Consider the following 13,056-nt stretch of genomic DNA (forward strand, 5'->3'; position numbering starts at 1 on the left):
TGGGAAAACCATAACTATATGAACCTTTGTCGGCAAGGTGATGTCTCTGCTTTTTAAGGTGCTGTCTAGGTTTGTCTTCGCTTTTCTCCCAAGAAAATTTTGCCTCCCTCCCCTAGAAGGTCATAAGTTTGCCTGCCTGCCTTTGACACACATAAACAAGGCCAGGAAAGCGTCAGGAAAGGAAGGCAGGGAACCAGAGCGCATCCCAGATGAAAGACGCAAAGACAGCGCATCAACGCAACGCTCTTCCAGGGCAGGAGAAGGGTTGTCTCAGGGACGTGGCTTTCCCACCCAGCACCCTCATTTTCTGGAGAGAAGCTGCCAGTCAGTATAACAACAACAACAACAACAACAACAACAACAACAACAACAACAACAACAACAACAACAACAATTTATTTATACCCCGCCCATCTGGCTGGGCTTCCCCAGCCACTCTGCATGGCTTCCAACAAAGATGAAAAATACATTAAAATGTCACACATTAAAAACTTCCCTAAAGAGGGCTGCCTTCAGACGTCTTCTAAAAGTAGTTGTTGTTCTCTTTGATATATGGTGGGAGGGCGTTCCACAGGGTGGGCACCACTACCAAGAAGGCCCTCTGCCTGGTTCCCTATAACTTGGATTCTTGCAGCGAGGGAACCGCCAGAAGGCCCTCGATGCTGGACCTCAGTGTCAGGGCAGAACGATGGAGGTGGAGATGCTCCTTCAGGTATACTGGACCGAGGCCGTTTAGGGCTTTCAAGGTCAGCACCAACACTTTGAATTGTGCTCGGAAACATACTGGGAGCCAATACAGGTCTTTCAAGACCGTTGTTATGTGGTCTTGGCGGCCGCTCCCAGGCTCCAGTCTAGCACTCTGGCTTACTTGCAGTTTCCGGGTCACCTTCAAAGGTAGCCCCACGTAGAGCACATTGAAGTAGTCCAAGGGGGAGATAACCAGAGCATGCACCACTCTGGCAAGACAGTCCACGGGCAGGTAGGGTCTCAGCCTGCGCACTAGATGGAGCTGGTAAACAGCTGCCTTGGACACAGAATTGACCTGCGCCTCCATGGACAGCTGTGAGTCCAAAATGACTCCCAGGCTGCGCACCTGTTCCTTCAGGGGCTGCGCACCTGTGTAGACAGTACTGAGCTACATTCCTAACAGGGGAAATGGCTTGGATCCGAATTTAGTTAATCCTGAGTCCCATTGCATGTTAGCTTTGTGTCTGAAACCCCATTGATTTGGCTGAGAACGGAGTATTATTATTACTTATTAAACTGGTTATTGGGTTTCTCTTGCCCAGGGCAAACCAAAGCAATTTCGTAGACTTCATAGAATTGTAAAGTTGGAAGGGACCCTGACGGCCATCTAGTCCAACCCCCTGAAATGCAGGAATTGGCGGCAGTCCTATTAGGGGATCGAACCTGCAACCTTGGCGCTGTCAGCACCACGCTCAAACCAACGGAGCTCTCTAGGCTTGGTTAATTTACCCAAGTACAGCCCACAGAGAGAAAGCCATGGCTGATTTGTGCATGAGAAACAAGAGCGTTTTGGAGTGTTCATGATATGAACCCCCACATTGCAGGCTCAAGTTGTATATACTGTATTTTTCCGTGTATAAGACTAGGGGGTTTTTTCCACCAGGAAATTAGGTTTAGAATTGGGGCTCGTCTTATACACAGGTAGTGCTGAGGGGGTGTTTCTTAATTTGGAGTCCCCCCAAATAGGCAGCGTCTTATGCATGGGGGCATCTTTTACACGGGAAAATACGGTGTATATATATGTGTGTGTAAATAAACCACATAGCATGAAAACACCACAGTCTCTGCTGTGCCTCGTTCCTGAAGGAAATACAAACTCTAAAAAAAAAAATTAATTAAAAAATAAATAAAATTAAGACCATATGAAGAGGTGACCCAGTAGTGCACCACGCTGTTACAATATCATCAGATTGCCCAAATATTTAATCAGGACAAAGCAATAGGATTTGAAAAAGAAGAATCAAAATCACGAAAAGTATTATTACAAAACTCGAAAAAGAATATATCCAAAATGTATGTAATTTATTATTAGAATAGGAGTTAAAGGATGAAGAAGTAAAAGAAGTTATGACTAAATGGGCATGCGATATAGGTTACGCAATTCGGCTGGATCAATGGGAGAAATTATGGAGATGTGATATTAAATTTATGGCATGTTACACAATCAGAGGAAAATTTGATGAAAATGGTGTACCAGTGGTACTTAACTCCAGGAAATACAAACTCTGGGTTAGCGCCTGGAACCAACTGGAATCTCACACTGCTCAGAGATAATAATAATAATAATAATAATAATAATAATAATAATAATAATAATGTACCCCACCCATCTGATGAAATCAGGGTGGCCTGCAACAATATTTGAATCCCACCATTTCTCCATGGAATGGACAGGTGGATCATGCCCCCAGTTCCGACGGTGGATCCTAAGCCCATTTAGCGCTGGAGGGGTGTCAAAACCAGTTGCCTTCTGTATGGGCACAGAGAGCTCCATCTTTCCCGCAGAGCTTGTGTTAGTTTCCTCCTGTGCGCCGGGTCCCAGTTAACAAGATAATTGGATTCCGCAGAAGCTGCCACGTTCATCCTCAGAGAGCGAAAGTGACTCCCCCTTCTCGGCTTCCTGGCTGCCGGGCTCTGAATATTCGGGGCCTGCCAGAGTTGTGGGCAGCCGAGGCCAGACGTGACTCAGCCAGGCGGGCAGGGAGGCGTTGCGCTCTCGAGAAAGCTGCTCTCGTCCCCGTGGAGACATCCGTTTCCGAGAGCGACTGACTCAGACACTGGCAGCCTGGCACTCTGGAGCTGCGCTCGCAGCCGCCGGCGGGCAGCAAACCTCGTCTCTGCCTGCTGCCACAGAGAAACGGCCGCGCCGCCAAGCACCCTGCCCGGCTGACCTGGCTGTGAGGGGGTGGCAAAAGGGCATTTGGCATTTTGCTGCCTGGCACGGATGACGCAGCCTGCCTCCTTTGTGAACCGGCGGCAGCAGCAGCTGCCCTGTCTCTTCCACTTTGGCGGGTGCCCACCTGTGGCTTGTCACTGCCGGCGGAGAGGCAGAGAGATGCGCTAGGAGGACTTCTTTGGCTGGCGCCAAAAACGCAGGTGAGGAGCCGCGGCGGAACAGATCTTTGTTGGAAGTCCCAGGAGAGATGAAATGAAGCACTTCTTGGCCCTGTTAAGCTATGGGACTCCCTGCCACAGCAGGCAGGGACGGCCACCCGCTTTGAAACAGGATCGGACCAATTAGGACAGGGCTATTGAGAGCTCCTATCCAGGATGACTCCACAGGTGGAAGCGGCAATGCCTCTGAATGCCAGGTGCTGGAAACCACAGGAGGAGGGGAGAGGGGTCTTGGGTTCGAGTCCTGCTTGCGGGTTTTCTTATTGGGGCATCTGTGAGAACAGTATGCTGTCCTAGATGACCCACACTAGCCCGATCCAGCAGCCTCTTCTTATGTTCTTATTAGTAGAGGGGAAGTGGATAGGGCTAGCTCTGTCACTTCTGCTATACCAGGAGGGGGAAGAGAAGGTCCAGGCCATGACCTGCAATGACTCTGTTTGTCATGGTCTGGTTCATGGGCAACTGAACCATGAATCATGGGCTGGAGACGTAAGGACTGGAGGCAAGATGGCGGGGTGGGAGCAGAACGGGAGTCCAGAAGCCAGGAGTCAGGAAGCCCAGAGTCCGAGGGTCAGAGAACCAGGAGTCAGGAAGCTGAGGGTCCGAGGGTCAGGAAGCAAGGAGTCACAAAGTCAGGGGTCCGAGGATCAAGCAGTAAAGAGTCAAGGAGTCAAACGTAGCAAGGCAGGGAACGTGCTGCTGTGGCAACGAGCCAAAGGGAAGATGCTGACCTTATATCCCTTCCCAGCTCTTGCCACCAGGTGCTGTGAGTTACCAATCAGCCTCACCTGTGAGGCCGCGCCTTGCCTCTTCAGAACAAACTTAGGAAGGCCCCAGTCCTGCAAAGTCCTATTGGTCACAGGGCCTGGCTCCAGCACGCACGCCTGACACTGTTCTTCCTCCACGGCTGGAGTAATAATATAATAATAATAATAATTTATTATTTATACCCCGCCCATCTGGCTGGGTTTCCCCAGCCACTCTGGCCGGCTTCCAACAAAATATTAAAATGCCACAATACATCAAACATTAAAAGCTTCCCTAAACAGGGCTGCCTTCAGATGTCTTCTAAAAGTCTGGTAGTTGTTTATCTCTTTGACATCTGGTGGGAGGGAGTTCCACAGGACGGGTGCCACTATCGAGAAGGCCCTCTGCCTGGCTCCCTGTAACTTGGCTTCTCGCAGGGAGGGAACTGCCAGAAGGCCCTCGGAGCTGGACCTCAGAGTCCGGGCTGAACGACGGGGGTGGAGATGCTCCTTCAGGTATACTGGGCCAAGGCCGTTTAGGGCTTTAAAGGTAGTGCCAACACTTTGAATTGTGCTCAGAAATGTACTGGGAGCCAATGGAGGTCTCAATAGATGAGTTGCAGTTTCCGGGTCACCTTCAAAGGTAGCCCCACGTAGAGTGCATTGCAGTAGTCCAAGCGGGAGATAACCAGAGCATGCACCACTCTGGCAAGACAGTCTGTGGGCAGGTAGGATCTCACCCTGCGTACCAGATGGAGCTAGTAAACAGCTGCCCTGGACACAGAATTGACCTGTGACAAAAATTTAAAACAAACAAACAATGAAGATTCCAGGGCGCTTCACAAGAGAACCGCTCTAGCCACTGCACAACACTGCCTCTCAGTTTGCGGAAGACTGTGCTGTTGAATAAAAGCAATTAAAAGCAACAGCAGCCTTTTCCTCTCCCTGCCGGGTAGCCTAACCTTGCTGAAGAGTTTTAGGATACAAGACAGAGGCTGGGATAAGGCCCTTTCCAGAAGGAGGAACTCCATGGGTTCAGCGCTTGCTCCCTCCCCACCCCACCAGCCCTTGGATCTGGCTCTCAGCATGCTGAAGGATGGAGCGGGCTTTGCAGCCATCCTCCCTCCTCTCTGCGTGAGGCGGTCCCCATGGCAACAGCCAATCAGGGAAACAGGATGCAGCCAGCTCACAGGCAGGCAGGCTGAACTGATGGGGTGGGGTGTGGGGAGCAGAAAGGAAAGCGGAAGGGAAGGAGGGGGGGAGGGCAGCCAGTCTTCCTCACACAAGGAGGCATTGCAAAGAGGGGCAGTGCGGCATAGTGGCTAGCGAGCGCTGAACCAGGGCCTGGGAGGGACCAGGGCTCGAATGCCCACACGGCAGCAAAGGTCACCGTGGGTGACCTTGGGAGCCAGGCATTTCCTCTCTCAGCCTAGTCTACCTCACAGGGTTATTGTCAAGATGGAATGGATGTGGAGGAGAACCGTCTCAAGCTCCTTGGAGGAACAGGTGGGGTTATAAATGTGATCAATAAATAAATTGCTGCGCCCGGATGCTTCTCGGAGGTGCTGGAAAACCTTCTGCACTTTCTGTCTGAAGGATCAGAGAAAGTTTCTCTGACCCAAGGTGTTGGTTTTGTGTGTGTGATGGTGCAGGAACAGCAATCTTCTGGCACTCCCATTTGTATGCAAACACACACAAACACACCCCTTGTTTTCAGGGGGTCCCATGCCCCTCCCAATAGTAATAATAATAATAATAATAATAATAATAATAATAATAATAATAATAATAATAATAATTTATTTCTACCACACCCATCTGGCTGGGTTTCCCCAGCCACTCTGGGCGGCTCTCAACAGAATATTAAAACCACAATAAAACATCAAACACTAAAAACTTCCCTGAACAGGGCTGCCTTCAGATGTCAGAGAGTTGTTTATTTCCTTGACATCTGATGGGAAGGCGTTCCACAGGGCGGGTGCCACTACCGAGAAGGCCCTCTGCCTGGTTCCCTGTCACTTGGCTTCTCGCAGCGAGGGAACCGCCAGAAAGCCCTCAGCGCTGGACCTCCGTGTCCAGGCAGAACGATGGGGGTGGAGACGCTCCTTCAGGTATACCAGGCCAAGGGAGCATTTAGGGCTTTAAAGGCCAGCACCAACACTTTGAATTGTGCTCAGAAACGTCCTGGAGGCCTCTCCTCCTCTTCTAAATCTGGCCCCCTCCCAAAGCTGCTTCTCTTTGCAAAATGGTCCCCTCCCAAAACTGCTTTTACGGATGTGACTGCTCTGTCACATTCATTTATTGATTGATTTCTACTATCTACAGTGGTACCTCCGGTTAAGAACTTAATTCGTTCCGGAGGTCCGTTCTTAATCTGAAACTGTTCTTAACCTGAAGCACCACTTTAGCTAATGGGGCCTCCCACAGCTGCCGCCACGCGATTTCTGTTCTCATTCTGAAGCAAAGATCTTAACCCGAGGTACGATTTCTGGGTTAGCGGAGTCTGTAACCTGAAGCGTCTGTAACCTGAGGTACCACTGTATTTATTAAATTTATACCCTGCCCGTCCTACCATTCATCTAAACAATACCTTTAAAATAAAGCAAAAAAACCTAAAAACAATTTGTTTGTAATGTGTAGTTTGCCCCTGGCCACAAAGCTCATGGTGGGGGAGACTGTAGGTGAATGTTTCAGCCAGTCACTTAGCTCTTAGACAATCCTACCTCACAGGGTTGTGGTGAGAACACACCAAAAAAACCCAGTGAGGCCAGCCCTGCATTGTCATCCTAGATGGTACCTTGGTTCTCAAACTTAATTCATTCCAGAAATCTGTTCCAAAACCAAAGCGTTCCAAAACCAAGGCGAGCTTTCCTTGGTTATGCAAAACGGATTAATCCGTTCCAGACTTTAAAAAAAAACCCCTAAAACAGCAATTTAACATGAATTTTACTATCTAATGAGACCATTGATCCATAAAACGAAAGCAATAATCAATGTGCTGCACTATAAAATAATTAAGATGTAGATGATAAAAAGTAAAAATAATTTTTTTTCTTACCCACACCGATGATAGTCGTTGTTTGGATGGCGGGCTTTTATCCATTTCCACAGTCACACAATCAATCAATCAATCAATCAATCAGTAGCTGAACTGCGTTCCACACAGTCACAAATACAAATTAACCGAAAAAGCCTCAAAAACAAAAACGCAAAATGAATAGCAAAAACAAAAGTGCCAAACTTAATCCGTTCCGGAAGTCCGCTTGACTTCCAAAATGTTTGAAAACCAAGGCACGGCTTCTGATTGGTACAGGCACCCCGGAAAAAATAGCCGACAGCCACATCGGACATTCGGCTTCCGAAAAACATTCCAAAACCGGAACACTTACTTCTGGGTTTTCGGCGTTTGGGAACGTAGGCGTTTGAGAACCAAGGTACCACTGTATAGAAATAGAGCAGTGTCCCTCCATCTTTCCAGAACCAACAGCATCCTGCCAAATTCAAAAGGGGCTCATGATCAGCTTACACATGGGGCGGGGGTCTCCCCTCAGGCCACACAAAAATGTCCCCAATCTGCCTCTGTCAGTTGCTGAAGCCAACAAATCATTTTGGAGAAGAGCCCAGCTGTTATCACAAGTGCCCTTAATGGGGAAGGATCCCTTAATAAATGCCAGGAGGACCTCTTCTCCTGGAGCTATTCTGGGTGAGATTCCAGGGATACATGATGGCAATTGTTTCAGGAAACCAACATATTTTAAGCCGAGGTTAGATGGCTATCTGTCATGAATGCTTTAGCTGAGATTCTGCAAGGCGTTGGACCAGATGACCCAATTCTAGGGTTCCATGATTCAACGCTGAGTTCACATTCAAACTTAGCTATCCTTACTATCCTTACACCAATATGACTTGATTTCCAAGTAATCCTAAAGGTGAGTTTGCTTCTCTGAAGGAGAGCTCGGCTCCTGGATCAGGCCAGTGACCCGTCTAGGCCACAGCATCTGGGGCTAGTGGACCGCAAGGTGAACATGAGCCAACAGGGTGATGCAGCAGCAAAAAAAGCTAATGTTATTCTAGGCTGCATCAACAGAAGTCTAGTGTCCAGGTCAAGGAAAGCAATGTTGTTGTTTAGTCGCTTAGTCGTGTCCGACACTTTGTGACCCCCTGGACCAGAGCACGCCAGGCACTCCTGTCTTCCACTGCCTCCCGCAGTTTGGTCAAACTCATGCTGGTAGCTTCGAGAACATGGTCCAACCATCTCATCCTCTGTCGTCCCCTTCTCCTTGTGCCCTCCATCTTTCCCAGCATCAGGGTCTTTTCCAGGGAGTCTTCTCTTCTCATGAGGTGGCCAAAGTCTTGGAGCCTCAGCTTCAGGATCTGTCCTTCCAGTGAGCACTCAGGGCTGATTTCCTTCATAATGGATCTTCTTGCAGTCCATGGGACTCTCAAGAGTCTCCTCCAGTACCAGAATTCAAAAAGGGAAGCAATAGTATCACTCTATTCTGCCTTGGTCAGACCACATGTGGAGTCCTGTGTCCAGCCTGAGGTTTGGAAAACAATCAATAACCCTATTTAAGAGAGAGGGGGAAATCCTTCAATGAGCCCCATGAAGATTCAGCATGTCCAATGGGCACAGGATCCTAGCTGGCTGCTGCTGGTAATGTTAGTGGAGACAGAAAACTGGGGAGAAGTGGGGACGGAATGGAGCAACCTGGGAGAGGTCATGGCTGGCTGGTTGAGCAGGGAGCACTCCAGACTGAAAAATTTAGTTGCAGGTCCCATCTGTATAACACATTTTATACCTGGGGGTGGAACAGTCGCATGACCTGCAGACCCGTCCCAATATTCAGCACGGTTCCCCATTTACTCTCGAAGTCCTCCCTGTCCGTCTGGTTTTGACGGAACGGCCGGCCGGCCTCTTGGAACCGAGCCAGCCTGACGCATTTGCTGTGCCCCACTCAGGTCCAATGCCCACATCCTGCCAACATTCGTGCGGCTGCAGCCGGGGCCCAGGCATGGAGCGGGGGAAATGGTACGGGGTTCGTTCCTACCTGCACCTCTTCTATGAGGACTGCACCGGAGCGAATCTGGACGACGAACTGGATTTGCCCCCAAAATCTCCATCCAGCAGCGGCTGGTCCTCTGTCCTCTGGAAGGTAAGGACTGCAACAAGTACCTGCCTTTTGTTGTTGCTGCTTTCAGGCCTTTCAGACTAAGTGCCTCTGAGCATGCAAAGAGTTCTTCCTTCTCCCCACCGCCAGTGTTTATTAAAGCAGCTTAAGAAAAACGGCCCCTTGAGCATGTGCAGAGTTTATTTGTTAGGGATATAGGAAGCTGCCTTAAATCGAGCCAGACTGCTGGTCAACCTAGCTCAGGAATGCCTACTCTGGCAGGCAGCAACCATCTAGAGCTTCCAGCCCAGGAGATTCCCTACCTGGGGATGCTGCCAGTGGGGTGGACCAGGGATCTTCTGCATGCAAATGGGAGGGGGAGTGTGGGGGCAAACCCAGGGCATCTCTCCAAGGGAACAGGCAGCCAGCAAGTATTATAGGAAGGCAGCAGCGGTTGCTAAGGCCAGGCCAGGCCAGGCAGATGCCCAGTCTCCACTGGGAGCAACCTCAGGTCAACGAAGACCAGGCAGCTTCTGGGATGACTCTGGCGCCACCTGCAGACATGTGCTGGAGCATCCTGGCGCTCCCAGAAGGAGCATGGGGTTCTGGAGGTCACGTCCTGCCACTCACTACGAGCTTCAAGCTCCAGGGTTTGTGCCTCCTGGTGCCACCTTGGCCGGGTTCACCCCTGGGCGATTCGAGAGCTCCACCCAGCTGCTGCGCCCACTGGCTAGGAATCCTCTGCCACGCCGCACTGCTGCCCCGAGTCTGGGATTTGCGGTCCTTCCTTGAATTGCAGGGGTGGTCTTCGGGGTGCAGGGGACTTCGATCTTTAAAAAGCTTAGGGAGGGGGCTAATGCAGCCTTGCCAACTGTGTGCCCCCTCAAATGCACTGGCTGGGGCTGATGGGAGCTTCAGTCCAAAAATACCTGGGGAGAGCCAGGATGGCAAAGGCTGAGCCACAACCAGCCCAGAAGCATTTTTTCCATTAATCCCAGGTGTGCACTGGGTGATCCTGGTAGTGAAGTGTGTGGAGAAAGCACTTTGCATGCACTCAGAGGCACTTCTGGCATGCTCAGAGGCCAGTTCTAGGCATGTTAGGGTATTTTGTTTTGACTTTCCTAGTTTTGATTGCTGTATCGCTTGCATTTCATCTTGCAAGCCACCCTGAGACATTTTAGAGGAGGAGGAGGCGGTGGCGAATAATAATAATAATAATAATAATAATAATAATAATAATAATAATAATGTACCTCTTGCTAGAGGGACACGGGTGGAGCTGTGGGTTAAACCACAGAGCCTAGGGCTTGCCAATCAGAAGGTCGGCGGCTCGAATCCCCGTGACGGGGTGAGCTCCCATTGCTCAGTCCCTGCTCCTGCCAACCTAGCAGTTCGAAAGCACATCAAAGTGCAAGAAGATAAATAGGTACCACTCCGGCGGGAAGGTCAATGGCGTTTCCGTGCGCTGCTCTGGTTCGCCAGAATTGGCTTAGTCATGCTGGCCACATGACCCGGAAGCTGTACGTCAGCTCCCTCGGCCAGTAAAGCGAGATGAGCGCCACAACCCCAGAGTCAGCCACAACTGGACCTAGTGGTTAGGGGTCCCTTTACCTTTTACCTCTTGCTAATCTGGACTGTAACCCTATTTAAATGGGTCTCTTCCCTGAAAGTTAGCATGCACAGGATCGTTGTTTTATGGGGAAATCTCCAAAGGTTGCTTCCTTTCTTACCGTCTCCGCGGCGTCATGCCAAGTGCTGTTGACTTAATTGAACCACATTGCAGTGCACTGAAGGGCACAGCCATCTGCCTCGATTTGCCCAGATGCAAGAATGCACAGCCAAAACTTCTCGTTCCACAACGAAAACCGCCCTGTGTGTGTACACAGTGATAATAATATAATAATAATAATTTATTATTTATACCCCGCCCATCTGGCTCGGTTTCCCTAGCCACTCTGGGCGGCTCTCAACAGAACACTGAAATAAAATAACCAATAAACATTAAAAGCTTCCCTAAACAGGGCTGCCTTCAAATGCCTTCCAAAAATCTGGTAATTGTTTTTTGCTTTGACATCTGGTGGGAGGGCGTTCCACAGGGCGGGTGCCACCACCAAGAAGGCCTTCTGCCTGGTTCCCTGTAACTTGGCCTCTCGCAATGAGGGAACCGCCAGAAGGCCCTCGGAGCTGGACCTCAATGTCTGGGTAGAACGATGGGGGTGGAGATGCTCCTTCAGGTCTACTGGGCCGAGGCCGTTTAGGACTTTAAAGGTCAGCACCAACACTTTGAATTGTGCTCAGAAACGTACTGGGAGTCAATGCAGGTCTTTCAAGACCGGTGTTATATGGTCTCTGCAGCCGCTCCCAGTCACCAGTCTAGCTGCCGCATTCTCATCCTGTTCTTTTCCACCCCCAGGTGACCCTCTCGGCTGGGACCCTGCTGCTGCTCATTGGCGCCTCGGCTTTGGCCACGGGGTACCTCCTGCCCCCCAAGTTGGAAGGGATCGGCGAGGCAGAGTTCGTGGTGCTCGACCAGCAGGCGGTGGAATACAACCATGCCTTGGGGATCTGCCAGGCCGTGGGCGCGGTTCTATGCGCCCTGGCCGGGGCCCTGCTGACCGCCTGCCTTCTGTCCTCAGGGCTGCGCAACTTGAACGGAGGTGGCAAGCGAGGGCAGGAAGGCGAAGACCAGGAGGAGCAGTTGTCCCCCATCTTGCGGGAAGGCTCCCCTGGGCAGCACCGGGGCGCCATTGTCACAGCAGCTCCTGTGCCCTTCAGAGACCCCTGGGTGCAGAGTATTCAGCCTAAGAGAGAGCCGTAAACCCAGACTTTTCAAGAGGGGAAGAAGCCATGCGCCGAGGCCCACACAGGATATATTTCCAAGCTGTCGCTTCCCTCGTCAAGCTGTTTGGTGCATCATGCTTAGAATGTCATGTTTCGAACCAGTGGCTCCCAGACTTTTTCAGGGCACCGTCCCCTTGGTTCCATAAATTCACCCCCAGGGCCACTTACTATTCTGAAATGTCTCCCTTAATAAGGGGACATGGGTGGTGCTGTGGGTTAAACCACAGAGCCTAGGACTTGCCGATCAGAAGGTTGGCAGTTCGAATCCCCGCAACGGGGTGAGCTCCCATTGCTCGGTCCCTGCTCCTGCCCACCTAGCAGTTCAAAAGCACCTCAAAGTGCAAGTAGATAAATAGGTACGGCTCCGGCGGGAAGGTAAACGGTGTTTCCATGCGCTGCTCTGGTTCTCCAGAAGCGGCTTAGTCATGCTGGCCACATGACCCGGAAGCTGTATGCCAGCTCCCTCGTCCAATAAAGCGAGATGAGCACCTCAACCCCAGAGTCGGCCACGACTGGACCTAATGGTCAGGGGTCCCTTTACCTTTACCTCCCTTAATAAAGTTTGAAATAACCCGAAATTCAGTCTCGGTTCTTCACCCCTCAGTTTTGCTTCAATTCAGGAAACCCTTCTGGGGCCGAGAAGAGTAAGTTTGCCAACTCTTGAAGGGACAGAAGCTCTGCGCCGGCAACAGCTGCATGACAGGCCGCATTCAACAGGCTATCTCTGCACTGCTACGCCTGAAGAATCCGCACCGGTTGGATTTCTGCGGTCTGCACGGTTCTCAAGGTCACAGAGAGTTTTCAGACAAGAAGGTGCCACCGGCAATTCTCGCGCGCTCTTCTGTTTAAATGGAAGGGACGCAGAGCCACCAGGCCTGGATGACAGCATTTCCCCTTTCTGGTTCAATAAAGATCAAAATAAAGGAAAATGCTTGGATGGAATCGGTTTCATTGGATGAGCGGCAGGAAGTGTTGCATGACTGGTCTTTGTCAGGGTTCAGTTAATCCACAATCTGATTTTATGAAATAATCCTGCTCCCCAAAGATGGGGGTAGGGCATTTTAATAATAATAATAATAATAATAATAATAATAATAATAATAATAATAATAATTTATACCCTAGCCACTCTGGGCAGCTTCCAACAAACATAAAAATAATAGTAACAATCTGATCCAATATAAAAAGTAAGAATACCTTTAAAAGAAACAGCTTATTTC

The 13,056-nt window shown here is 50.2% G+C and overlaps 1 protein-coding gene across 1 annotated transcript; it reads left to right on the forward strand.

The window, feature by feature from the left end:
• Positions 1 to 2,326: 2,326 nt before the first annotated feature.
• Positions 2,327 to 12,765, forward strand: NRSN2 (neurensin 2). Its single transcript, XM_081196760.1, has 3 exons — positions 2,327 to 3,123; positions 8,847 to 9,040; positions 11,409 to 12,765. Exons 2-3 carry the CDS (start codon positions 8,852 to 8,854, stop codon positions 11,811 to 11,813), a joined length of 594 nt encoding a protein of 197 aa, XP_081052886.1. The 5' UTR covers positions 2,327 to 3,123; positions 8,847 to 8,851; the 3' UTR covers positions 11,814 to 12,765.
• The last annotated feature ends 291 nt before the right edge of the window (positions 12,766 to 13,056 follow it).

Source organism: Podarcis bocagei, assembly GCF_964188305.1.
Source record: "Podarcis bocagei genome assembly, chromosome: 5".
NCBI classification, from domain to species: Eukaryota; Metazoa; Chordata; class Lepidosauria; order Squamata; family Lacertidae; genus Podarcis; species Podarcis bocagei.